The 26,798-nt window shown below is 40.2% G+C and overlaps 1 protein-coding gene across 1 annotated transcript in view; it reads left to right on the top strand.

Annotated features, from left to right (window-relative positions):
• Window positions 1-26,798, top strand: part of JARID2 (jumonji and AT-rich interaction domain containing 2) — a 239,547-nt gene that overhangs the window by 93,771 nt on the left and 118,978 nt on the right. Inside the window, 1 exon segment of the mRNA XM_039857822.1 lies at window positions 15,528-15,663. Within this exon segment, the coding sequence (XP_039713756.1) occupies window positions 15,528-15,663 (136 nt within the window).

Raw genomic sequence — 26,798 nt, 5'->3', positions numbered from 1 at the left:
AAATTTTGTTTCGTATAGAATAACCTATCTTCTCTCTCTGTTTTCCGTTTTAAGTGTTTCTTCATCAACTTTAAGGATGAAATTGTTTCATTACATGTTGGTGTGTGGGGTAGAGAAGGTCTTCTTGAGAGCTACTTTGATAATCTGGGAATGTTATGGACAAAAAGGGGAGCAGTCAGGAAGCTCAGTCTCTCTCTCGATTTCTAGAGGTTCACTTGTCTGGAAACAAAAATGGATTTAGATGTTAAAGTGGGCAGGAGATATCACAGAGTAGAGCCTTACAGCCTTTGATGGCACAAGAAGAGGAATGAAAGCTTCAGCTTTGTCCTTCAGGTAACCTGGAGCCAGGGGTTATTCTGCAGTAGCTTGAATTTTGTGTAAATGAGAACTCAAAGAACAGACAAAGGCGCCCCCCGCCACCCAGCCCCGAGTTCTTAGTCATAGTGTTGGATCAAACATGATCTGCCTTTCCTGATATAATTAAAGCAGTGAGCAATCACATCTTAGTTTCCCCTACTTCTACTGAGACATTATTTTTGTATTTATTATTGGTAAATTAGATCTTATCTCTGACTCATAGATATGAGGGTTTCCCTCATTCATTTTGAGGTGCAGGAGCTTTAAGTAGTTGATAGCAGTTTGATTTAGTTCCTTGAAGTTAGTAGGTGCTCATTTTATGTGTCAGGGAAAGTAAGCTTTAGCATCAGCTAAAACTCTTTGTTTTTCACGATTTTAGAGAATTCCGAGTTACCAGTTTTAGAGAATTTCTGTTAAGCAAAAAACGTATCAAGACATTCTGTGTGCTCTATTAAATAGTTACCTGAGTTCCTTAGTTACATGGGTTTCATTTTTCTTTTTAAAGCTTTATTCCCTCAACAATTACTTAAGCTCCTAATGTGTAACAGGGTTGATGTTAGGGAGTTGTCAGTATTGATGATTATAATATAGTGAGACTGTGATTCTGTCAAGGGTGAGAGTATCAATAGATTTGCAGTGCGGGGAGATGGTGGTGGTGGCGGCGGTCAAGACTGAGCCATGATTCTGAGTTAATCAGAATCTCAGGGCATAGGCCACACCCTGAACAGTTAAGCCAGAATGTCAGTGAGGTCTGTAAAGCTCCCTAGGGGATTTCCAGGGCAGCCAAGCTTAACAACTAGTATTCTAGACAAGTGTTTCTAGTGCTGCTGAAACTTGAATGTGAGTCCCCAGCAATGGAGATGAGAAGGACTTGTTGAAAGATAGGAATACAGGTTTCCCGTCCTCCTAATGAAGAGCGCTGTAAGGAGACAGAATCTTGCTTCAGGAGCTCAAGGTTTGCTGAAGGAGAAAAATCAAAGAGAAAGCACAGCTATAGGTATGGCAGCAGGGTGTAACTCATAGGTGGGTAAAATGAAAATGGTGATTACTTGGTGGGAATTATTTTCTGAGTTTTTCTTCCAAGTCTTAGGATTTACTCCTTTGGACTTTGTACTGCTTTGCCCTTTTGGTCCTGGCAGCCTTTCTGTCTGTGGGCCAAGCCAGTAACTGGCAGCCAGAAGTAGCTCCTTTAGATGTTTTCTGGAAGTGAAAACAGGTTATAGTTTGTCTTACCGCCACACAAATCTTTGTGACTTGTGACCACTTGAAAAGTTGTCTGCATAGCCATAATGTTGCCTCTAAGGGTATCTTGTGAGCATATTTAGACTTCCTGTGAGAGTAAGCCTCAGGTCAGTGTATTCTCAATTGTCTGCCTCTGCCTAGGGGTGGATGTCAGTCATTTTTCCTATTTACATGTGAAGTCTATATATAAGAAGGGCTGTCTGTGGTTGGTGTTTCTCTCTCTCTCTCTGTGTGTGTGTGTGTGTGTATGAGAGAGAGAGAGACAGAGACAGAGACAGAGAGACAGAGACAGAAACAGACTGAGCGATTTATGACTCCACCTGGCCAAATATGAACTTCTTACCAATAGCATCTGATGATCTCCAGCATCACCTATGTTGAGCAGTAGATTTCTAAGGCTTCCATTGCCATGTTATTGAAAATTCATCACTTGTCAGTTAGGGCTATGATGTCAAATGAAGATTTTTTATAGAATGACTCTTGAGTAAGTGAAATATTCCTTTTATTCCTTCCATATCCAGTCCTTTCTTTATTCACTCTTTATTTTAAAGCATCATTTTTCCTACGGCTCTGAAAACCTTAGCCATAAAATGACTTGTCCGGGTCAGCCAACTCTTCCCTAACTTCAGTTGTAACTTTTAAATGAATAGGAAAACTCTATTTTTCTGTCCTTTAATAAATTATGGTACTTAAATGTTGATTCTAGGTTTGATTTTTTTTTTTTTTTTAAATACCATCTATGTTTAGATCTTTAGCACTGACACATGGCCTGAACCTCTGACTTCTCTTTTAAGGTCTAAAATAGGCAACTCAAACTCAGCACACATCTATAAAATAAACTTTTGGTTCCTCCCTTCTTTCTCTGCACTCCAAAGTGCTCTTTTCAAAAGTGCCCTCTTTTTCCCCAGAAGTGACTCCATTTACTGAGGTGAAAATTTTTGGCGTTAATCTTTGACTCCTCTTCCTCACACTCCGCAGTCAGTTGACTCAGCATTCTAAATGTTTCTAGAAATGTAAGCAGTTGTCATAGCCTCTTACTACCACCCTGGGCCTCACTGCTGGTTCGTAGGAAAGACGTTACACTTTCCGAGTTCTCTGTAGCACTTATCCTTCGTTTTGCCCCCCTCCCCTCCCCCCACCATGTTTTTATTCTCCACATAGCAGCCTGTGGAAACTTTTTAAAATGTAAATCAAATTCTGATACTTCTTTGCTCAGAACTCTCCAGTGGTTTCCCATTTAAAGTAAAAATTGTCATCTCCCCACTTCAGCTTTATTCTATCACACACATTGCCTAAGTGTAAATGGTAAATTTCTGCTTACATGCATTTTGTTTTTCTTAACTATTATGAAATGTCAACATAGGAAGAATCATAACTTTGCTTCTAGATAGCCCTATTTGCTTTCCCTTAACAGCTTTGCTTTACAATGAGATTGTACCTATGCCACATCACCCTTTTGTGGGTTAGTACTCATGACTTTGGGGGAGCTTCGTAACTCTGTAGGTAAGCGTGAATCTTTTCATTGAACCCACACACTGATACATCAGGCTTTATAGAGCTAAATAACTGCAGGAAAGCTTATCCTGAATTAAAGAAGAAATACTAGAACTGGCTTGGATGAAGGAACCAATGAGGGTTTCTAGTTTTGTTATTAGGTGGCAGAAATAACCGTGATCTTTGCAACCATTTTGAAACAATGAAAGCTTGTCATTGGACTAGCTGTAGGTTAACTTATTTGAAATATATCAGTGTGAATACAATTGATATCTTGTACTTAACAGTCCTGGTCATGTACAGTTATGCATTCCATGCAATATAGAACCAAGAGCTATGGGTGAACACTGAAACAGACAAAATTGGTAAATTGAGCCTAATTGACTATTTCTGTGTTTCTTGGTACTAAAGTATTGATATGAAAAAGGTTGAGAATGAACTTTTATCCATGTCTAGGAGAGTCTGTTCTTTTTTTTACTGTTGTATTACAGTTGAAGTCATCAATATTTAGTTAATAAACACCAATAGTTCTATTTTCTGGTATTCGTTTTGAGATGGGTTGTTGTAAAGATGAGAGTTGTTGCCTCTACTTGAAATGCTCATTTCTTGTCAATTAGGGGTCTTGAGCGATGTGGGGGAATTAAAGCCTATACAGTAAGTTGGGTTGATTATAGGAGTTTTTGTAGGCTGTGCTAAGAAGTTTGGAAATTTCCCTTGTAGTAGCTATTGGGATCCATGGAAGGAGTGACATGGATTGATGGTTTCAGAAAGTCACTCATTGCAATGTGACTGTGTTTTTAGATAAACAACGTGGGCAGGATGGTAGGAATAGGAATTGGTTAGTGGCACTCATTTTGGAAGGTTTCTTCTGTAAGACTGGAGCTGAGAGCCTGTTTTATTTCTGTTCCCAAGGACTGAAGAGACAGACAGCATTACCTCATTTAGTGAGTGAATGTGAGCAATGAGACAGGAGATGCCAAGTCCTGCTTAGGATTCCAAACCATGGGTGTCCAGAGGGTAGCAGGGTTAGTTGAGATAGAGTCACACAAGGAGAGTAGGTGAGCGGAGAGAAGAGATTGTCAAGAAAATGATTTCGTAGTCGTGGATATTTAGATCATAATTAGAGACTGGGAAGGGAAGAAGGGTGACAGGGAGGAGGAAACAGGAAAACCAGGGGAGAGTCAGGTTGCCAATAAAAAGTTTACATTAGATTTGGCAATTGTTTTTCAAGGCACTGAGAACAGTTTTCACAGAAAGGCAAGGTGGAAGTCACATCTGTTGCAAGGCTGGTGTCCACTTGCGGTTTCCAAAGTGTGATCTCTGGACCAGCATCACCTGGGAGAAACTGGGGATGAGGCCTTCAGTGCGTGGTTTGTCAAGCCCTGTAGTTGTTTCTTAGGAATGTACCAGTTGTCAATCTCTCCCATGGGTCATTTGTTTTGCACTTGAAGCAACAGAGAATTCTACAGCTGGGATTTCAGGCCTCTCTTACCTCGAAGCCACTGTTCTTTTTACACTTTCCCACCTGTTAATGAGTGTTCACTCATGTGAAATGAGTGCTAGACTCATCTTTATGTATTAGAGGAGATAGGTAACATGGCAGGTACTCTGGAGTCAGTCACACAGACTCCTCAGGATGCTAGGCCATTCTGTCTCAGCACCTCAGGAGCTTCATTTAGAAATGTTTGTGTGATTATACTTCATAGGCTGGTTGTAAAATGTAGAAGAGAATTTGTACAAGAAACAAGTGGTACGTGGCCTGCTACAGAATGTTCTGTCTACATTTATCATTAGTGGGAAGTGCTGTTTGGAGGGGGAAAAAGATGTTAAAATTGTTTATGGAGACCAATCCCAGGGTGGTTCTTAAATCTGGGGAGGGCTGGAAGGTATGAGATAAAGGGGTAAGGCACATTGGAACAGATGTGGCACAATGTCAATTTATATTAAATCCAAGGACGAGGTTTATTTGTAGATTCTACTTTGAAATTTGAAAATTTTCATAAAATGGCCTAAAACAAGCCTAATGGTTTATAATGTAGCATGACCAGACAGCCAGTCCCCTGGGAATGTATACACACTTATGCTTATTTCCTGATTGGGGGTTTCTGCTGAGCCACAAAAGCCAGCAAGATAGTTAGTTATTGATTGAGCTCATAAAGTGACCCCAGCAGTGTCCTACGGCCTCCGGGAAGAAACAGAGATGCAAAAATTGCCCAAAACCTTTGCCATGGCTCACAGGCCCATGACCTTGAGTGGCCCTGGCAGGAGGCGGGGCAGCAAGCAATCAATCTCAGTGGTTTGGATCACCCTGTTAGCACTGGGGGTCTGGCTTGTGGAGGGCTGGCTTTTTGTCTTGTAATAGTGGAGGATTTGTTTTGTAGGGGATTCCTTTGAAAATGATTTGAAAGCAATGTGTGTCTTTTTTAAAATTTTATTTTATTATTAGTTTCAGGTATACAGTACTTCGGTTAGGGCTTACTTGTAGAGTGAAGAATCTTATACTTCATCCTCAGAATTTCATATACATTGCCTGCAAAACTGAAAGGCCAGATGTAACATGGGACTGGAATCACTTTCCTAAGAGTTGTATGGGTGAATATCTTTAATTCCAATAGTTCTTACCTGCTTTAGACTCTGATTTTCTTAGGCAAGGTACTCAGCTATTGCAGAATTTTCTTGCTAAATTGAGTAGAGCATAAAGGTAGCACATATTTTGAAGAATCTCAGGGACATAATGAAATACATGAGCAAATAACACATAGTCAGTTGAAACTATCCAATTAAATACACACATATGCTCTAGAATAATGCTGTCCAATAGAACTTTCTAGGATGAGGGAAACATTCTTGCTGTGTTCATTTTGGAAGGCTTGTACTATTGAGTGCTTGAAATATGCGTCCAGTACAACTTAAGGAACTTAATTTTTTAACTTTAAGTTAACTGTAAATAGCCACATGTGACTAGTAGCTACTCTGTTGGTTGGTGCAGTTTAGAATATGCTGTTTGGGTTTTTGGGGGGTATTCTGATTAACATAAAAAGGCTTTAATGATTAAAAGATCCAAATTGGTTAGATCCTTTAGGAACCTACTTATTAATAATTTGTTCTCAAATGAAGTTGTACGATAGTTTGCATGTTGGCATTGCTTATACTAAATCGTCCCTAATTCTGATTAGTTTTTCAAGACACTGGTTGAGTATTTATTTGTAACTTGATTTTATTTTTTGCCCCTGTTCCTGCCACTGAAGGTAGAGCCTCAATCCAAATTTCTGCTGGATTCTTGGAAATAATCCTGCTGTAGATCTTGGGTCTTTTTTATTTTGTTGAAACATACTGTCACATGAAGAGCTGCAGGAGGGTCGAATGCTATGTTGCGGGGCCCTCACTACCATTCCCTGACTGCACCATTTAACCGTGAACGTGTGGATGTTGCAGCCTATGCTGTTGCTGCCTTGACAACGGCGTTGTCTGACATGCTCAGACGCAGAAGAGCTGACTTGGCAGCTGCCCAGCAGATTTTTATAAAGGCTCAGTTGGTGGCCGGAGATTCAGGCTGTCAGAGTTGTGTTATGCAATAAATCGTTTTTAGCAGAAGTTCTTAATCCAATTTCAGCTGTAGCCTTTTTTTTAGGCAGTAATCAAAGATAAGTGCACATTATTTAGTGGAAGTTTGGAAGAAGTAAAACTCTCCTTGCATAAGCATTTTCAGACCGTTTACTTTAACCTGGGAAACATGTCTGTCTGAGGAAATTTGCTGCTCGAAGTGCTTTTAATTTAGAGTCAAGGCAAAAGAATATCATTCACAAGTTCATAAGTCAGTGATTTCCTGGCTACTTATCTTATTTCTAGGTGTGAACATTCCCTCAGTTTCTCTTTGATGTTTGAGTATTGACAGTCGAAGCATTTTATAAAGTTAAAAAAAAAAAGGATTAACATTGAGTTGACTTAAGAGATTTCTAATGGAGAAATGTTATTTTATTAAAAGGGAAGAAACAGTTTTAGCTTATGTCTAAGTTGTACCTTTCTCATATTTTTCAATATTATTTATTTGTTTATGGCTCTAAATCTTTGTTTATATTGACTCCATGCCAAGAATCAATATTCCCCCCAATTTTTTTGGATGCTTTCATTGTTCCTTCCTCAGACTGTTGATGGAAGAGACTGTCATTTCAGACAGCAACAGATTGTATTAAGTACAGGTGTATGCAAACTTGTTTTGAAAATAAAAGGCCTTCATGTGGAGATTTTCAGTCATTTTCTCTGGAAGGAGATAAGAGTTGTCAATTCTTTCTCTTCATCTCCCTCATGGGGACCCAGTATTTCAAATTTTGTTTTCTTATTGGTCAGCTGTGAAACTATCAATCAGACCTGCAGTCTTCCTCCTCCCCACCATGTAGCATTTTGTGTTAATCCATCTTAGGGTAGGGGGGTGAGCTTTGGAATTGGGCATTGCACTTCATATTCTTTTTAAAGGGTGGAAAATCACAAATCCCTTCACTCTCAGAGCTGCGGCAAGGTGGATAGAAATAGGATATATGCATGTGGTGGCATTGGTAACTCATCCAGTGGCTCCTGTAATCTGAACACATAATTATTCGTCTTGGCACTTGTGTACATTTTAATAAAGAAGTTACGTGTTAGGAGGTCTTCCTGCTGTGAACTTGAACATTCCCTTCCCTCCCAACCTTCTCATCTGCATCTGCTTCTTGTTCTTACAAGAGGCTGTGAAGAACATTTGACTTCCTTGTGGCCCTTTCTCTGGAAGCAGGAGTATTATCTGTGAGATGTAATGCCATCTGTAACTGTGCCTGTCATTTGAGTTTTCTCTCTTCCCCACCCTCCATCCTCTTCATAATAAGCATATTGACGTTTAAAACATTGGTACGGGGTTCTGGATTTCAATTTAAAATGCAGGTGTGTATCACTAGTCAATCCTGGTATGTATGTCTTCGATAGAGCCTTTATGTTTTATTAGGTGATATGGTTAAAAATGATCTCTGGTGTTGTAGACCTTTTTTTAAGGGATTCAGATCTATGAGAAAGGGACCTAGCATCATTAGTTGACCTAAGTACCAATTTCTACCAGTTGTCACCACATCATTATTAAAAATGCCATTGGTTAGGATGAAAGATTTCTTGGTCACCTACCTATGATGCATAAATCTCTTGTGCAGTTTGCTCACAAGTAATTGGAAATTAACAGTCTTCCATTGGGCCTTATTCATTTTTACATAGTTGTGATTGTTAGAAAATGGGGTTTTTAAAAAATTGATCAGAAATATGCTTCCCTGTAACCCATGCATTTCATCCTTGTTTTTCTTCTAAATAAAGATGCCCTGAATTTGAAACCATAATAAAAACTTGAGATATGGACAAAATTACATAAGGATGCTTTGAGCGATGACCTTAGAATTGAGCTTCTATTACACAAGGTAGTTGGAGAGGCCAGTAAGAGAAAATCACTCCTCTTCCTCCCTTCTTTTGCTAGTCCCCAGCTAGAGCTGTTGATCTTGAGTTTTTGTTTTTCACATCATTTACATCCATCTCTTGAAATTAGTAATTTTAATCTTGCCTTTGTTTAGGAGTCAGTGTGAGTTACATTCAGTGGTTCCTCGTTAGTAACAAATTTCTGAGTTTTGAAATTGGCTTCTTGATCTGGCACCTGCCATGTTGTAGGCCAGCTGAGTAGACTGACTGATGACTTGTACCAGCTCCTGTTTATGTCTCCAGCTGCGTGACCTTTGGGCAAGACCCTGAGACTCATTTCTAAAATATAACTAAGAGTGTGTGATTACTTCCTTTCCCACCCATTTTAAACTAAAGGGAGAAAACAGTGGTGAAGACCTTGTACTAAGGTCTGAGCACAGACCCATGAGCATTCCTTGCATGGTGGTGCTGAGCCCAGTGCCTAGCATGTAGTGAGCACCCAGCAGAGATGTTTGCTATCATTATAATGATGATCATTATATTTGTTATCACTTTTCATATTCCCTTATTACTCTAAGGGCAATCTACTCTGCCTAGCACCTGTTTTGCAAGCTTGACTGACCTGGGTGTCCGTTTTCTTGCATTTGAGTGCTCTGAAGAGATTTGAAAGGCCATCTTGCTGAAGAGCTGGCTGTCATTGGAGAGCAGCAGCCCATGAAGGCTCTGCTTGAGCCTGTGGCTAAGTGGAGGGTATGACATTACAGTATTAGTGATCATATCAGTCTTGGAGTACTAAATTAGAACTTAGTGCAGTTATGCTATCCCGAATCAATAATCCAGTGTTTTAAGGTGAGGATCATGGAGAGATATTTTGAATGGCCAGCAAATTTATTTATTTAGAATGCCTAAGTTTAGGCTTTGTTTAAACTAGCAGTGATTTGAATTGACAACATCAGTGGAGATTGAGGTAGGTGAGAACTCAAGTACATTGAAAACAGTCACAGTTCAAGTTATGCACTTACCCCCATCCTTTTTCCATGAGTGGTTTTGAATAGAAGACATGGTGACTTGTACTCCTTTGATCCTGCGTCTTCTTTTCTACCTTGTCAAATAAACCTGGTTAAGGAGTAATGCTTGGTTCATACTATCATGTGCACAGGACTTTCTGTTAGTGGCCTATATTGAGGGTTTCCCCCTTCTCCCCTTAGCAGTGAGGAGAGCATCACAGGAAAAGAATTCTATAATTGGGAACTGTGATTGTTGTTGGATTGGGGCCTTCCTTTGGGTTTTGTTGCATTGTAATGAAAAAAAATTACCCCCCACATGCACCCACAAGAAACAAATATAGTTAACTATAAGCTTACTGAGATCCTACAGTGTATTGCAGCTGCTAAAATTTATCCTAATTTTTGGGTTTGTGCATGGAAATAGAAATGAACTTATTGTACATGTTGGTCCTATTCTGGAATATTATTCACATGTTGGGATGTGTGTTTAATTCTGAGTGTCACGTTTTAAAGAGAAGTCATCCTAACCTTGGTATTCAGAGGATGAGGGTTGGAGAGAGAACACGTTGCATAAGGAATGATTCTAGGAAGTAGCTCTTTTAAAAATTAAAATGAAAAATAATTTGTTTTCTAATTACTTTTGACATATAATATATTAGTTTCGAGTATACAATGATAAGGAATTAGACATTTATATACCTTGTGAAGTGATCAGCAGGATAAGTCTAGTGCCCATCTGAACACCACCCATGGAACTAGCATTTTTTAGTTCCTTGACTTTTTTGTTTTCACCTATGCTATTTGATCACTTGTTTTAGCTTAGTGAAGATTTCTCAGTGTATATTAATATAGACTTCTTATTTCTGAAAGGAGAAATGGCAACAGTAGATCAATGTTAGAAGTATTCATAGTGAGGTTTCACCTAATCCTTACCTTTGCCTATATTCTGATGGGAATTAGAAAGTGATATGAAATAGGCATGGGATGGAGAATTATTTGTATACAGCAGAGCTTCGGAAACTATCATGTGCATTAGAATCACCTGGGAAATCATCTTGAAATGCAGATTCTCAGTAAGTGGGTCTGGAGTGATGTCCAAGAGCCTGCATTTCTAACAAGATGCCAAATGGTTTTAAGGTTCTGATGGTTTATGGAAGGGGTTCCCAACCCTGGGACTGCAGACAAGTACAAGTCTGTGGCCTGTTAGGAACCGTGCCGCACAGCAGGAAGTGAGTGGCAGGCTAGCCAGCAAAGCTTCATCTGTTTTTGCAGGAGCTCCCCAGCACTAGCATCACCGTCTCAGCTCCACCTCAGATCATCAGGCATTAGATTCTCATAGGAGCACTGGTTCCTGGTGCCAAAAAGGTTGGGGACTGCTGGACTCTGGGGGACCACACTTGGAGTTGCAAGGATACAGAAGGAGGCTATTAAAGGCTGTTTAATATCTAACCTGAACTGTGAGTTTTGGAGATTGGTTAGTTGATGCTGTCTCCAAGGAGGGTAGTATCTTCATGGGCCTTCTTACCGTGCTCTTTTTTCTCACATGTCTTGTAAGTTGGAGTAGCTAGAGTTATGTTGTGCTGTATTTTCGCTTTAAAAAAAAAAAAAAAAGATTATGACCATAAGCATTCAATTTTAAATTTTGACCTGTTGTCACTTTTCATAAGATTTGCAAATGAAAATAAAACTGTCACTTTTAAAGGCATTATTACTCAGTCTTCTATTTGCTAAAGAAAGTGATTTTTAGCAGTCAATAGCAAAGTGAATCTAGACTTGTGTGATTTTTTTTTTTTCTTTTTTCTTTTCGCATCCTGTCAACAGACCCAAACATTTTTATGTCAGTGTTTGCAAAGCATTTGTTTTGGGGTTGGGGAAATACAAGTAAAAGATTGGGGGTGGCAATGAGGAAAGTGGGTGTATTGTCTGGGAGCTTGAATTTGATGGACTATCAATCTAGAAGTTACAAAACCCCAAATGGCAGTAGCTGCTTTTAAGTCTTTAATGAAATTCCTAAGAACTGACATACACTCTGAGCAACTGAATTTGGATCATAATGAAGCTGCTGGACTCTTGTATCTGTCTGTCGATGGCCAGAACTCCCTCCTGTATCTTCCTTTATTAAGCTCACCAGTAGAACAGAATGGACAAGGTACTAAGTTTTGTGAGAGCATTCTGGAGGAGAACGAGAAGAGCTCTTTCTCATTTCAGTGATTCCAAACCCGAGGAAAGGGAGAGCCAGGAGGCCAGAGGTGGTCTAGGAAGGTCAAAGGGACTAATCAGGATTTTTGAATACTCAGGCATGAGCAGGACATCGGTTGATTTGAAAATAGTGGTTTGAGAATGAATAATTGAATATAATGAGATACAGAGGAAAAGGAGCCTGTGTAGATGTGGTGAGGGAGGTAGGGAGAGAACAGAGAGGTATTTCGCGAAGGTAAGAAACTGTGACAGTCTTAGATTTGGGCCCTGTAACATCATGTGGGCCTTTAGATGAGCACTTTTTTTTTTTTTTTTATGAGAAGTAGGTGATTCCGAAAGGGTTTTTGGAGCCACTGCATAGGAGGGTAGTTACTAGTAAATTGACAAGTTTACTGCTGAGAGTGAGAGATGTAGCCCGGGCCTTTGGGATTTGTCACTGCGTGGAGTGTTTTATGGGGGTAGCAGTGATTTGTAAGAAAATTGTAGTGGTTCATGTACTTCACTTAAAACATCCTGGATTTTCATAAGGTTAGGCGCTGGCAGGCCAAGTATGGGTGAAAGTAGGTAGGAAGAGTGAGATTGAGCTTCAGTTTTTCTTTTCAGAAATATTTATGGAGCTCTTATGCTGTCAGGCATGTTTTTTAGGTGCTGAAAAAACATGGTGAACCTATGCAGACATTCTTGACCCTATGCAGACATTCCTGACCCTATGCAGACATTGTTTAAATGGCTGATTAAATAAGACAGCTATTGAACAAAGGAAAATAAAAGGGAAGCCCTGTACTTAAAGGTCATATAAACTCTTAGAGCGAGGTGTTTGTGTTTCGAGTTGCCTGACCTCTACTGATAGTTATGTCTGGGCTGTTTTCTTAAACACTCAGTACTTGGATGTTCTGAACAATGGTAAGGCCATAGCAGAGTAAGTGTTAGAATGGAAGTACCTTCTTTCTGGCTGTCCATGACACCAGCGTGGATAGCACTGTGTTGCCTCATGGTTGGGTGTAGGCCACCTTTGATTCTGCATCTGACATTCCACTAGGGAGGGATTCTACCACCCTGGTCTGTAAGCTTAAGTGTAGGGTGATTCATCATGACTCTGCAGCTGTGACAGACATTTTGCTTTTTACTTTTTGAATTATTACCTATCTATTGAGCTTTTGGAAACAGAACAGAATCTACTTACTATCTGCTAGGTTTGTGTCTTGCATCAACATTGAGGGAGGTGACAAGTCTTGACCACTCCAGATTATAAACTTGTGTTTAAAAAAATTTAATTTTTAATGTCTGGTATTGTAAACCCCATAATTTGTGTCACGGATTTGCTTCTCCTGTATTTAAAGTACTTTATAGGTATAATGAAGCTGCTCTTATGTCAGTAAGTGAACCTTAAATGCATCTTCCTTTGCAGGAGTTTTCATCTCACATGGTTTATGTTTTAATTAGACATTAGTCGTAGGGGTGTAATTCTCTCTTATGGAAGCCTGAAGTAAAAATGAAGGTATCAGACCGAACAGGATGCAGAAAATCATCACAGGAATTTTATGTTGAAAGCTATTTTGGGGCTTTATAATTTATAAACTCTGTATATGTAGGAAATAATAGTTTATAATCACATCACTGCTTGTCGTAGAGGTGCAAATGATGAGACTAGAAACCACATTGTGATGAAGGGAATTTTGCTGGATAGCCTTTTTTGCATAGACTGTGGAATTTAAAAAGGTAGATTTCAGCTTAATTAGTATTAACTCTTCCTGCAGTTAAGACTATCATTCATTTGCAATGAATATGCTAGGGAAGCTTTCATGCAAACTCAAGGGAGTTGCTGCTGTATGAGTGAATTCAACTACAGTGTAGTTTGTGTGTGTTGCATAGTGAAATCATCTACCTTTTTACTCAGGTTGGTTATTTGGGCTGCTCAAATGAATCTGGTAACAGTGCTTCATTTTTCTGGTTTTTAACCGTGTGATTGGAAGGTTTCTAGTGACTTATACCAAGTAGCAGTTAAATTGTGTGTGTGCCTTCTCTCAGGTTGATGCAAAGTTTGCTGGCTTTTTTTAGCCTTTATGTGTGAACCTTGATCACCACCCTAGTCTATGTAGATAATAAATTGGCTCTCAGGAGAGTGACCAGGAAGACAGGATGTGCCTTCTTCCTCTAGAGGTAATGGAAATCTCAGCTTGGCAGGTCTATAGGAGTGAAGGGTGTGGAGGAAAAGGTGGAAATCCTAGCTCTTCTTTCCCAGGATTTCTTTCCCCCTTATTATAGAAGATGGAGAATTACTCTCATTCTAGGAAATCCTAGAAGCTTAACAAGAGTACAGCTTAAGTTATTTAGGGCTTAGAGTTTCTGTGTGGTTGGATTTCTAAGATGTAGTTTGTGTTTATGTAGAGTTTAGGAATTTCAAAGAGCTGGAGAGACCTCAGATAACCTAGTCCCCTTCTTGAGTCCTGTGGAGGTTTTATGTCACCGCTAGCGGCAGAGAGTAAATACCAATCTGTTGGACAGCCATTACAACAGCACCAGTCTGACTTGGAAGTATCCAGGTTCCTCTTCGAACAAAAGGAACATGAATATCCAAAATCCTGTTTTACCCAGGGTATTAATGTTTTCCTTATTCTTTTAAGATCCAAAATATCTGAGAAGCTCAGATACTTCCAGGTCTAAATTGAACTGTTATAAAATGCTTGTCTTGAAGAAGGTGTGTGAATGTGAGGACTACTTAAATTAGCAAACAGTGCATAGATATCCACAGGAGAACCTGTTAATGTTCTTCTTATGAATCCACCCATTAAACCTTAAAAACCTTCTTGTTGGTTCCCTAAAACAGTTACCTCAGTCAATCCTGGTATGTATGTCTTCCATCTTCAACCATCTTCATCTAAACATGGCTCTTGTTCTGTCTCAGGTGCTTGCTGGTGCGTCTTCCCTTCTTGTGCCCCATTACTGCTTCTTCAATTCTAATCTTTCTTTATATCTTTACTACTAGAATGGTCTCTGGGCCGGAGGCTGGTTCTTTGGTTCCTCCCTTCCTTCCTTCCCAACCTGGCCTCCTTCCTTTTGTTTGTTCATTCCTTTCTCAAGAACTTGCCTTGGATCTGATACAACAGACATGAAGGAGCCACACTTTTAAATTAGATCTTCAAGACCTGTTATTAACCTGCATGTATTTCTTGTTATTTTTTTTTAAACCCCCACCTCCACCCTCAAGATCTATTGCCCTTTTCCGCAAGTGGTCTCTCTCTTCTCTTTCATTTGTGACTCATTTCCCTGAGAAGCTATTGTGTATCCAATTTCATTTCTCTGACTGAATTGTAAATTTCCTTGAAGGTAGCACCAACCCCCAACGACAAAAATTTCCCCCAAAGTGCAGCACCTAATTTGTAAGACAATATACATTCTGGCATTACTCACTTTATGAAACTCTAGCACAATGGTTCATTACTCCTCTGGTTTTGAGCGTGATAACTTTTTCGTGAGCTTTGCCAGGAATAGAAAACTTCAGTATTACCCATTATTGAAGGTCTTTGGGTGTGGGTATATAAAGGAAGGGAGGTGGTTTTATCTGTCTTTCAGTCCCTTGAACAGCCTATGGGTGGGTTAGCGTTTTTGGTGGGGGTCTCTCCAGATGTGGGAAGGGTCAGTGCTGTCCCTTTATATTATAATGTGCTACTGCTGATTTCCAGAACTGTGTCTTGGTCACACAATACTGTTGAGAATTTTTTAAAGTTTATGCTGACTCTTAATATTTGCTTGCTTTGTTTTCATTAACTCCCTCTCCTTTCATTTCTTCTTTTTCCCCAGGATGACAGTGATGGGATTCCATGGTCAGAAGAAAGGGTGGTACGTAAAGTCCTTTATTTGTCTCTGAAGGAGTTCAAGAATGCTCAGAAGAGGCAGCATGGTGAAGGCATTACTGGGAGCCTGAAAACGGTGAATGGTGAGTTGAATATTTTGTTGGAATCTCTGGACATGGCCTTGTTTCTGAATTGGATGTGATTTTTGCAACTTGTGCTTCTTAAGCTATGCCCTTACTGGCAGTTATATCCTCTTGGGTTTATAGATTTATTTTTATGTTCCTTTATATGTTGCACAATATAATTGGCAAGGTGCCTTAGTTCGTTCGTTCCCTATAGACAGGACCAGGGCTGCAGTCTGATTTCTTACTAGCTCCTGGGTTGAATGTGGAGCCTGTCTTATAGTTTTTTTCTGTGGATATTTTAGTTCACACCCAAGTATGAAAGCAGAAGTCTTTTGATGATCTTGGTGCAATGTGGAGCCTTTGGTTCTTATCCTCTGTTTGTATAGGAAGTAGCCTAAATCTGTTGTGTGCTTACTCCCCCTGCCCCCCAGCTCATCATCCTCCTAAATACCTGCTTCCTTCCTTGTTGATCAGGTTGGGCAGGCTGCAGCAGGTACATAGTGGCATAGAATTCCTGTGCATCCAGAAGTGTACCTCTTCCTGTATTGTTATCTAAAGGATCCTTGAAGGATCCTGCGAGGAAACTTTCCCCTGAGTTTATTCTGGCGTCTTGTTTTAATGGGGTATAATTCAGATGACATCATCCAATGAAAACCATTTCAGAACAAATATTTGGTTATTGTCTGTGGCTGTGGTGGCATTCCACAGCCTCTCTCGTACTTACTATATCTCTTAGGATTATAGATAAATGTGAATGAATTGACTTATGTTCTGGTTTGTGCTTGCTTGGAGCAAAGAGATGAGGAAGAGGAAATCCTGTTGTTTCTTAGAATCTTTGCTCTGGTTCTGGGGTAACAGTCATCACATATAGGGTGCTTGACAGCTTCCTGGGGTCCAGAGTGGCAGGTTCACTCGGTTTAGGGCTTCCAGTTTCTTTCCAGTCTGCTTAGGTGTCATTTGAGTTATCTGGGAGCCTGTTGTTGGTGCTAGTGCTTACAGGCAGGACCTGTTGCTGCTCTGTTTCCACAGGGCCATGGCTGGGTTTTGTGAGATGACTTCCTTGCCATCCACTCAAGGTTTGTCACTCTCTTCTAGTATTGTGTGGTTTGAAACAAGAACTCCCTGAATTCTGAGCCAATATGGAATGGAAAAGGCCCTTTTGGAACTTCTTTCACATTTGCAGGAGCAAAATAAGTAGTAAGTGGATCTATTGCCACAAATATACAATTTGGATCCCAAATGCTCATGGGTCTCTGACAGGTAGGGGTTACATCCATTCCTTGACTGCCTGTAATGCAGTAAGTTCTGTGCCCCGTGTCTGTTTAGAGAACGCTTGATGTTATAGGTTTTGTTGTCATTACTTCAGATTGAATACAGATGGTCCCCGACTTCAGATGGATCGAGTTACGATTTTTGACTTAATTGTGGTGTGAAAACAATGCTCATAATATGTGAGATATGTAACACTTTATTATAAAATAGACTTTGTTAGAAGATTCTGCCAAACTGTAGCCAAAAGTGTTCTGAGCACGTTTAAGATAGGCTATGCTAAGCTGTGATGTTCGGTAGGATAGGTGTATTAAATGCATTTTCCACTTAAACCCATCGTAAGATGATAATCAGGACGTAACCCCATTGTAAGTTGAGGAGCAGTATTTTGCTTAGTTAAATTTTTTGGGGATGAGTAAAGGGAAGAATTGCATTGCATTCTGGAGTTAGAAGAGAGTAGTGCCTGCTGTGGGTTTAGAACTGCTACTGAAATTCAATATACAGAGTAACAAAAAGGTGGCCTTATTGTTGAGATAAGGAATGCTCTTTCTGCTATTCATGAGTGGTAATGCCTTATTGCTTTTGGAATCTCTTAACAATTAAAAACAACCTAGCTGGGAAAAATCAGCTCTTAGGACAGGAAGTGAACCAGGTGTCTAGGATTGAATCAAGGTGGAATTTGGGCAAAAGAACAAAAACGAAAGTCATTTGAGAAGCAACCGGCATTGCCAGCTAGTTTGGCTAAATGTAGCCTTCATTTTTATTAGCATAGCTTCATAAAGAAAAGGTAAGTTTTGTTGTGTTATTTTGCCTTTCACCCTGGTAGACTGACTTGTCTTTTTAAAGGCACTGAGACCCCCAAGGCTTCTTTCTTTTGGTTGTGAAATATCTGTGAATACACCCTTTTTTGGTTCCTGTTGATGTTTGTGCACACAGCATTCCAAGGCCACCTTTTTGTTACTCTGTATATTGAATTTCAGTAGCAGTTCTAAATAAACACATCTCCTTGTTTCAGAAGTTAAGTGTGTTTTAAGAATTTTCTTAAAAGCAGCTGACGTGTTAAAGGTGCTTTCCTGTTGAGGGGTTACTGGAAAGCATGAGAAAACAATCTCTACCATGGGAATAACTTCTCTGTCGGTCCCAGAATCTCAGGAGTGATCTTTTTGGGCGGGGTGGGTGGGTAGGTGATATCCAGAGAGAACTGAAATAGCAGGGAGCATCCAGGACTTTTTGGGCTGAGTGAGGTTGGGAGTAGGGATGATTGCAATCAGTGTTCTCTCTGAATGTTTGTACATGTGTGCTTATATGTTTATCGCTTGAGTTTGGACGGATCATCATTCCTGTACAATAGAGTGACCTTGTCTTAAACTGCACATCACAGCGTACAATATTGAAGTTCTTCACTGCATGGCAAGTGAAGATAAGTTAGTGGAGGGAGAACAGTTTTAACAGTCATGTAAGGTTCTTGTTTTTCTTTTGTTTATTTACTTTTTGTTATCGTTAGTCCCCGAACCCCTTGAGGTTCCTTTTCAAAAGCTGAAATAATTCCATTGGTTCAGTTTTAATTGTGACAGAAATTAGTCTGATGGTAGAGTTTTGAGACTGTCCAATACAGAGCCCTCACTGAGACGAGGACTATGAGACTGCACTATGACATGGTTGAGAGCATGTGCCTGTTCCTTAGATAGTTTGGGTGAGAGACTTCTGCCCTTGTGTTCCCCTTCCACCCCTTCACGCTTTGTCACTTGGGGACCTTGGACAGTGAGTGACATACCTCTTGAGACTCCAGGAGTTTTCATCTGTAAGCCGATTAAACGTCCTCGTGGGGCTTTGTGTTATATATGGTAGTAACTTGCCTCACTCTCATTTAGCTATTTATTATACAGAAGTAGAATTGGAATTACAGTTCAAATTGCGTAACTTTGAATCCCATGCTTATTTTGGAACACATACTGGATGAAAATCACACCCTATCTTTGCAACAGTAGTATCGAGAACAAGGTGATTTATCTCCTCGGCGGCTCCCCCGCCTCCGCCCCCATATCAATTTCTCAACAGAGATGTTTCTGGGTTATTGGTCCTGCCAGAGTTTCCTGAGAAAATCCAGTTTTAAAATAATATTTTTTGCATTAACAATGGAATGGGCTTGACATAATTTTGTATCTGATTTGAATTGACATCCCTTCCGATAAATCGTTGGCATGCTAGGATGTTGAACTTGCGGCCCTTTGCATTTCCTTCTTGTGTGAGGGGGTTCACAAGTTTAGTGTCTTAACTGTACTACAAACAGCAGCAGCTTGTATCAGAGCGGCTGAGCAGGTATAGTGTAGTGGTAATAACATAAGCAGATATTAGATAGTAGCTCATATTTTATGTCATAAAATCCACGTTGGCCATCAGTCTTGCTTTTGTGGTTCTACAGTGACAAGAATGAATATTTTTGTACTTCTGGAGGTAATGAATGTGAATTTTGAACGGTCTTGTGGATTCTCTGTAGGAACTGAAACCATCATTACAGCATGTTGGTTATAGCCAGGCTTAGGAGGCAGTGCGAGGACTTTTGCTGATTGTGAGCCGTCTGTCTCCTTCCTGCTGTAGATAATGCCACCTTTTCTGGCTGTAATAAATTGAAATTCAAAAGCTCAGGAAAGGGCTGGCAAAGGCTTAGGCCATGGCCACTCTTTGAGGGCCCTTGGCCCGCTGAGGCTGAAATTAGGGACATTTAAATAATAACATGCTACACAAATAACAAGTACAAATAATTACACGGTAAGAGAGGGGAATTATCAGCTGTATTTGAATTTCATTTGCTCCTTATAAACGTCATCTGATATCCAGCAAGCTTCTCTGTCCAGTTAAAGGGTCTTGACTAAGATGTAAGGGAAGCTGGATCCTTTTCTTAGAATCTTCCTGTGGGCACTGGTTGTGATAACTAACCTATATTGAGTGCTTATTGTTTTCCAGTTATTGTTCTAGCACTTATATTTTACTCATTTAATCTTTGGAACAAACCATTTTACAGATTAGGAGATGATACATGAAGATAATTTAAATTTTCTCTTTGTTAAAAGCAAAGCTACATTTATCTTGGAAAATGGTAGAATTGAGAAGAAGGTTTAATTTCTCCTCTGTAGCTTTCTTATAATAGTCAGTTTATGGTATAAGTAATGCAGATGGGGCATTTCTTGATAGAGCTTGCGTTTGATCAACACCTGAGAGAGTTTTTATATGTAGGAGGTATTGTGAGTAATAAAAAAAGTGAACTCAAGTTGCTTATTTTTGAGGAATCAGATTACCTTTTTGCATCTTACCTAAGACGTCACTGAGTAATATACCATTATTTTATGTTTCAGTAAGAAAGAAAAAAATGCTTCCAGTTTAATTATAAGTGTAAGCCATCATAATTTATAAGATGTTTTCTAATTTTAGATACGCATATTTTAACATGAGAAAATATGTGTGACCTGGAATCAGGGAACAAAATACTACACTATAGGAGAATAAAATACTATACGAGAAATGCTTTAAAAATCAAAAGTGTATGTGACTGTGCTTGGTCTAGTGTGAGGAGGCTAGCGGGAGGCAGATGTAAACAGCCTCGTGTGGAGCTGCCAGGAAAAGCCTCATTAAAAAGGTTGCATTCCATGAGCCTTGAAGGCTGTGGGACTTTGTACAAGGGCTTGGAGATTGGAATGGGGTAGTGTTGGGTACAGAGGTGAGAACCTGAAAATAGATATTGGACAGATTTCTGTGGCCAGTCTACTTTTACTGGCTCCGAGGGAGCAGTGAGCTTAACTGCAGCCCTTTTGGCTGCAGAATTATGGATTGCTAGAGCAGGAAGGGACTTCTAGAGGTATAGAGGTCAGCCTTATAATTTTCAGATGAGGAATTTTGAGCCTGGATGATGAGCTTATTAACTGGAAGGAATGGGTCATGCTGAAGACTGGTTGGACCAGAAGTCCAATGTAAATGACAGGGAGGCTCCAGCCTTCCCAGAAGGCATGGCTGCGGGCAAGGATTTCATGGAGAGTTAAGAAATGGAGGTGTTTGTGGAGGTTAATGTGTTCTCATGCTCCTCTTTCCCATCAGTTTGTGTTTGAGACCTCCTGTGCCTCCAGTTCTCTTTAGCCTGCTTCTGTCAATTTTGTAAGCTTTGTGCTATTTCCCTGATCATTTTCATCAAGTCATGGATTCCTGTAGTAGGAGCAGCATGCAACACAGATAGAGTCACCTAGGAGAAAGTGAATGGCTAGGGCAGATATATAGGGTACGTATGTAATGTCTGAGCTTGAGACTGTCCTGCATGTCAGAGTTCTTAGAGAAGCCCAGCTTTGAGGGTTGTGGATAAGTAAGAGGATGAAATTCACTGTAGTCTGGAATGTTTTTTTAAAGCTGTTTCACCTGTAGGGTCTTTCTGCTTCTAGTCAAACTGTCCCCTGTGTACCAAGTCTATTTCTCTCATCTCTATAAGAACACCACTCTGGAAATTATCCTTCCTTTCTTCATTATTATTTACTTCTTTACTAGATCATTCCCATTACTAAACAAAACGTAATTTCTCCCATAATAAAATAAACCCTCCATTGATCTCGGATCTCCTTCCTGCTATTAAGCTCGCTCTCTTTATAGCAGAGTTTTGAAAGAAATAGTCTAAGTAATCTGTCTCTCTACTATTCATATTCATGTTACTATCCTCTTCCCACTCATTCTCTTTGAACCCCTAGAGTCAGGCTGCTTTGCAAGGCTAATAATGACCTTGGTTGCCAAATCCGGTTGTAGTCAGTATGGCTGTAGTTGCACATTCAGCAGCACTAGACCTGTTTGAACTTCTCCTGAACTACACCTGCCTTCTGCGCTTTGATTTGATAGGCCTCATGAACTTGGGTGTTCCAAAGCCAGTTCTCTGTGTCCACTCTCTCTCATCTGCTCCTGCCCTTCCCATCTTCTCATTGTTAATAAATACCAGTTCCATTCTTCTGGTTGCCTTGGCCAAAACCTTGGAGGTATCTCTCTGTATCCTCCACATTTTGCCTTCTATCCTTTAGCAAAACCTGTTTATTTCTAAACTCACGACGTCTTCTGAATCTGTATCTGTATCACTGTCACTAGGCCTTCTAGCTTGGGCTGAGACTGCTAATGCTCTCAGCTTCTGCCTCCCTGCCGCCCACTTCAGGCAGTAGTGTGAACAGTCCTTTATATATATAAATTACACATGCTATGCCCTTGCAGGGTCTCCCCATCTCTCAGCATGAAAGGTGTGGGCCCCATATCTCTCTGGTCTCATCTACCTCTCACTCCCTCGCCTGTTTCACCTAGTCTAGTCATCCTGCTGTTCCAAATACACCAAGCATGCTCTTGCCCCAGAATTTTTGCCCTTGCTGATTTTCTATTTAGAAATTTCTCGCTTTAGTTACATATGTGACTTGATCCCTCTTTGAATTTTAGGTTTCTGTATAAATGCGCCCTGACCAGGACTCCTTCCTGGAGCAGCTTATTGAAAATTGTGCCTTTGTTAGTTACCCATTAGCTTCTTACCTTGTAATGTTTTTCTGCATAGAATTTCTCCTAGCCTGACATTGTTTGTTTATTACAAGCTCTTCCCACAGTATATTGTAAGTTCCATGAGAGAAAAGCTTCATCTATGTTGACTGCTGCTGTATGCACAGCTCCTGGGTACTCTTTGTAGAGAATGTGCTGTGTGAACCAGTGTGCAGACAGCTCCTCTGCACAGCTACCACACACCCACACCCCCTCTCCAGCACCCCACTGTCACGCTATGGTCATGCTCCTCTCTGTTCAGGGGTTGAGAATGTTCCACTTTGGACTCCAGATTTCATTTCGGAAAAACACACATCTTGACACTCTAGGTTCCCCAGATCACAGCCCTTGCTATTTTCTCTGTTATCAAAGTTCACATTTACTTGTAATTGTGATATATTTATAAGTCTCATCGTAAAGATTCTTGGAATTGGGTCACTCTTGTACCCTCTCTTTTCGAACCACACTTGTTGAATGCCTATTTAGGTACAAGATACATTGTATCGTGGTATTTTAAGTTAAAATTGGGATTTTAAGAAAAAATAAGTTACCACTTTTAATTCTCATAACATTATGATAATTATACTGTTATTGTTATTTTGTGGATTCTGTGTGTGGATTTCAGATGTTGAGCAGCTGGCACAAAGCTACATAGCTAAGTGGTCAGATCAGGATTTGAACCTAGGACTCCTGACTCCATATGTTGCCGTTTTTTTAGATTAAGAAAAACTTTACACTCTGTGAAATTACATATTGTAAGTGTACAATTTGATGAATTTACAGATGCACATATACCCTTGTGACTGATATATCACAATAGATAAAAGACTTGTCCATCACCTCAGAAAAGTTCCCTCCTACCCTTTCTAGTTCATCTGACTTCTTGAAAAGTGTGTGCTCATTTTGGGGTTTGTCAGCATGGCTGTCTCAGTTGAGACAGAAGCTTTTCTGATTATACATGGGTTTATGGTGTTTTCTTAGAATGTACCAGATGCCTGAGAGTGTCGGCTGAGACTTGAAAGTTCTCAAAGCCATAGGTTCCTGAGTGTCTAGTAAGTAGGTCTCAGAGGCCCTGTATTAGGTAAGAATCAACCAAGTTTTGAATTAGAACCCCACACTCAGACATTCTCATGAATGACATTCACCATGTCATGGTGACATTTGTGGAGCCAGAGGGTCCATCTTTAATTAGTATTATGGTTTTGGTTCTGAGCTATTGAGCAAGTCCAGACCAAATGGGCTTTTTTTTGAACGGTTTTGGTTCTCATCTTCTTCCTTGTCACCTTTCATACTTGACCAGCAGTATGATAAGATCACTAATTTCTGTTTTTGTTTTTGTTTTTTTTTCCTGTGGCGGTGGTAAAAGTCGCTATATTAGTCAGCTGGTCCTGCTGCATGAAAATGCTATAGACTGGGATGCTTAAACAACAGAATTTTCTCATCATTCTAGAGCCTGGAAGTAAGATCTAGGGTGCCAGCCAATTCAGTTCCTGGTGAGGGATTACTTTCTGGCTGTGTGTTCACATGTCCAAGAGAGAGAAGAAGTGCACTGGTGTCTCTCTTTTTCTTATATGGAGACTGGCCCTATGGGATTAGGGTCTTGCCCTTATGATCTCATTTAACCTTTGTCACTTCTTTGCAAGCTCTTTCTCCAGACAATCACATTGGGTGTTAGGGCTTCCACATTGGAATTTAGGGCGGGGAAAACACAGATTCAGTCTATAACAGTCTAGTACTTGTATGGTTTTGGGATGGTGCCGATTTCATTTTAATTTTAGATTAAGTTAATTACCATGTTAATTAGCAGCGTGGTTCCTTTTGTGCTTAAGTGATACTAGAACAATTTCCTGGTACATCAGGAAACCCTAAGAGCTGTTTGACCTTTGGAGAAGTTATTGTTCCTCCCAATTGGATAGAATTAAACTTGGACTTGTATTTATTGAATGCCTGTTTTTGTGAGGCCATTGGGTTAATCTCAATCTCTTCATTGGGGATTGAAACATGATTCATGTGCAAGGGGAGCTGCTACGGAAAACCAAGAGCCCTAAGGAAGGGGCAGACAGGGCGAATTCAAGGCCCTAAGGGTTTAGAAAGGGGAGCGGCAATTGAGATGGCCCTGGAAGGACATTTCTATTGTCGATTTAGGAAAACTCGTGGGGTTATTTGAGGTAGAGGGAATTATATATGTTTACACTAGTTCATTTTATTTGCCCAAATATTATGCTTTAAATGTAATTTAGGGCAGTGCTTTCTAACCATTTCACTTCTCAGCATGTATAGAAAGGGAATATCCTGTGGCGGCGCCAGATAGGGCTGCACTCAGCTAGAGGTGACTCGATTATGCATGGAATTTGTTTATCTGTGTTCATTCTTGTAAATGATAATGTCACCCACCTCCTCCTGTTTGGAGAAGAGCCTCATGTGTTTACTCTGTCTGACCTATTTCATGATTTGGATTCTGCCATGTGTGTATTTATGGAGCTTTAATTTTTATCAGATTTGCCATCGTGGACTAGTGAGGTTTTGCTTTGCTTGTGTATTTCTTAGATCCCATTTCCCCCAAATTTAGTGTCTTTTACTTAGCTTTTGGAAATAACCTGTTGCAACCTGAGCCACGTGAAATGCTTGGAGTCTTGTATGACATATCTTTAAAGCTAGAAGAGTGATAACTAGAGATGCTTTGGGGAAATTACCATATAGTCCATAATTCCCTTAATTTGCAATTTGTTACTCAATTTCATGTGCTGCCAAATCACATATATCCTTCTAGCTTTCTCCATAGCCTTTAGGGTGCTTATGCAGAGTCCCAAATTCAGATTCCTCATAATTTCTTTCCAAAAGATCATAAAACAGTACAGGTCTCTCATTAGAGAAGTCTTGGGACAATGAGGAGAAACATGACCTTAGAGCCTTAGACCTGCCAGTCAAGGAGAGCGTCAGCCCAGCACGTGTTGTGCCAACGAGAGCTTGAAGGCATTTCGTGCGTGATGTCTCGGACCTGCTCCTCCTCTCTCTGCACTGTTCTCTGACCTTTCACTAATGTTTTTGATTCATTCATACTTTGTATCTAACAATTCAGCTCTTTCTGTACATTGGGTCTCTTCCTGTGTGATCTGCCCCCGCCATTGTCTTCTGGGTTATTCCTTAACCTGGTCCATGTCTTTCTTGGCAGGTAGGAGGGCATTCTCATTATGCTTGGCACCTGGTCTTGATGATAGGGCAAGTCATCTGGGCCTGAGACTCCCACATCAGTTTCTGGTGCCTTCTGAAGTGGCAGTTTCCTAACAGTTTTCCATGGCTCTGAGCGGGTTTATGTTGCCTTCTCATGCAAGAGGCCAACTCTAAGCCTCCACTTTGTTATTTTTGATACTCTCCTTCCTTCAGATGTGACTGAGGTATTTATGAAGGATCTGAAGTTTTGAATCCACGTTTTTGAAAGTGGCATCTCACCTTCAAGCAAGATTCTAGAAGGTCAACAGATCCTTTCCAGATATGATCATACCAGTGGAAATATTTCATATTTATTGTTTGTGTATGCAGGAGGCCTGGTAATTCCTAGAGGGATCTACATTGCAAATTGCTGAGCCTGTACCCTAGTGGCTCTATTACCCTGTCCTCACCCAGCAGTTTACCCAACTTCCGACTACTAGTGTTATTTGAAAAGGGCCTTTCCAGTTTACTCAGTTGGAAAGTGTTAAAGGGTAAGCTGGAAGGCTCTCAGCTGGCACTTTCTGAATCCCTCAGAGGAAAATGTTGGCAAACTCCACTCTCTGCCTGAACTCTTCTTATAAATTGAGAAGCCAAGAGTTACGAAGCCATCACACAGGGCCAGGTTGAACTGTGTGGGAGAACATGTCATTATCCAGGCTAAGATAACAGACTGTTTTCTGATAATAATACAGTTTTCTCTTCCCACCCTATTCCCCTCCACATTTTGATGTTAATCTTTCTGCCACTGAAAATGATAGAAGTGTGGTGAATGCAATTTACAGTATATTCTATTTTTTTTTTTGAAGAGCCTTTACTCCAGAACATGCACATAAGCTTTTAATATTTTCCCTTTTACAATTTACATAACCGAAGAAAGCACTGGGCTGCTTTATTCAACAGGTGTTGCACCTTCTACTAAGAAAAGTTAACTTTTTAAATTTCTGTCTCTTTTTCTGTGGTTTTGGGGACAAGGTTCTGAGACAAGTAGCAGGGGTTTGTCATTGATTTATTGTCCTGTTTGTTACCATCTGTCTTCCTTGCACTTCATTCTGTTGATGGAAAGCCCTATGTGAATGTGCCATGGGGCCTGAGAAATTTCCATCTTCCTGAGTTGTCTGACTGCAGAACCTGTATAA

The sequence above is a fragment of the Pteropus medius genome, unplaced genomic scaffold (assembly GCF_902729225.1).
Source record: "Pteropus medius unplaced genomic scaffold, Ma_sr-lr_union100, whole genome shotgun sequence".
Classification (NCBI taxonomy): domain Eukaryota; kingdom Metazoa; phylum Chordata; class Mammalia; order Chiroptera; family Pteropodidae; genus Pteropus; species Pteropus medius.
The sequence above is the reverse complement of the archived record's forward strand: the minus strand, read 5'-3'. Positions and strand labels throughout refer to the sequence as shown.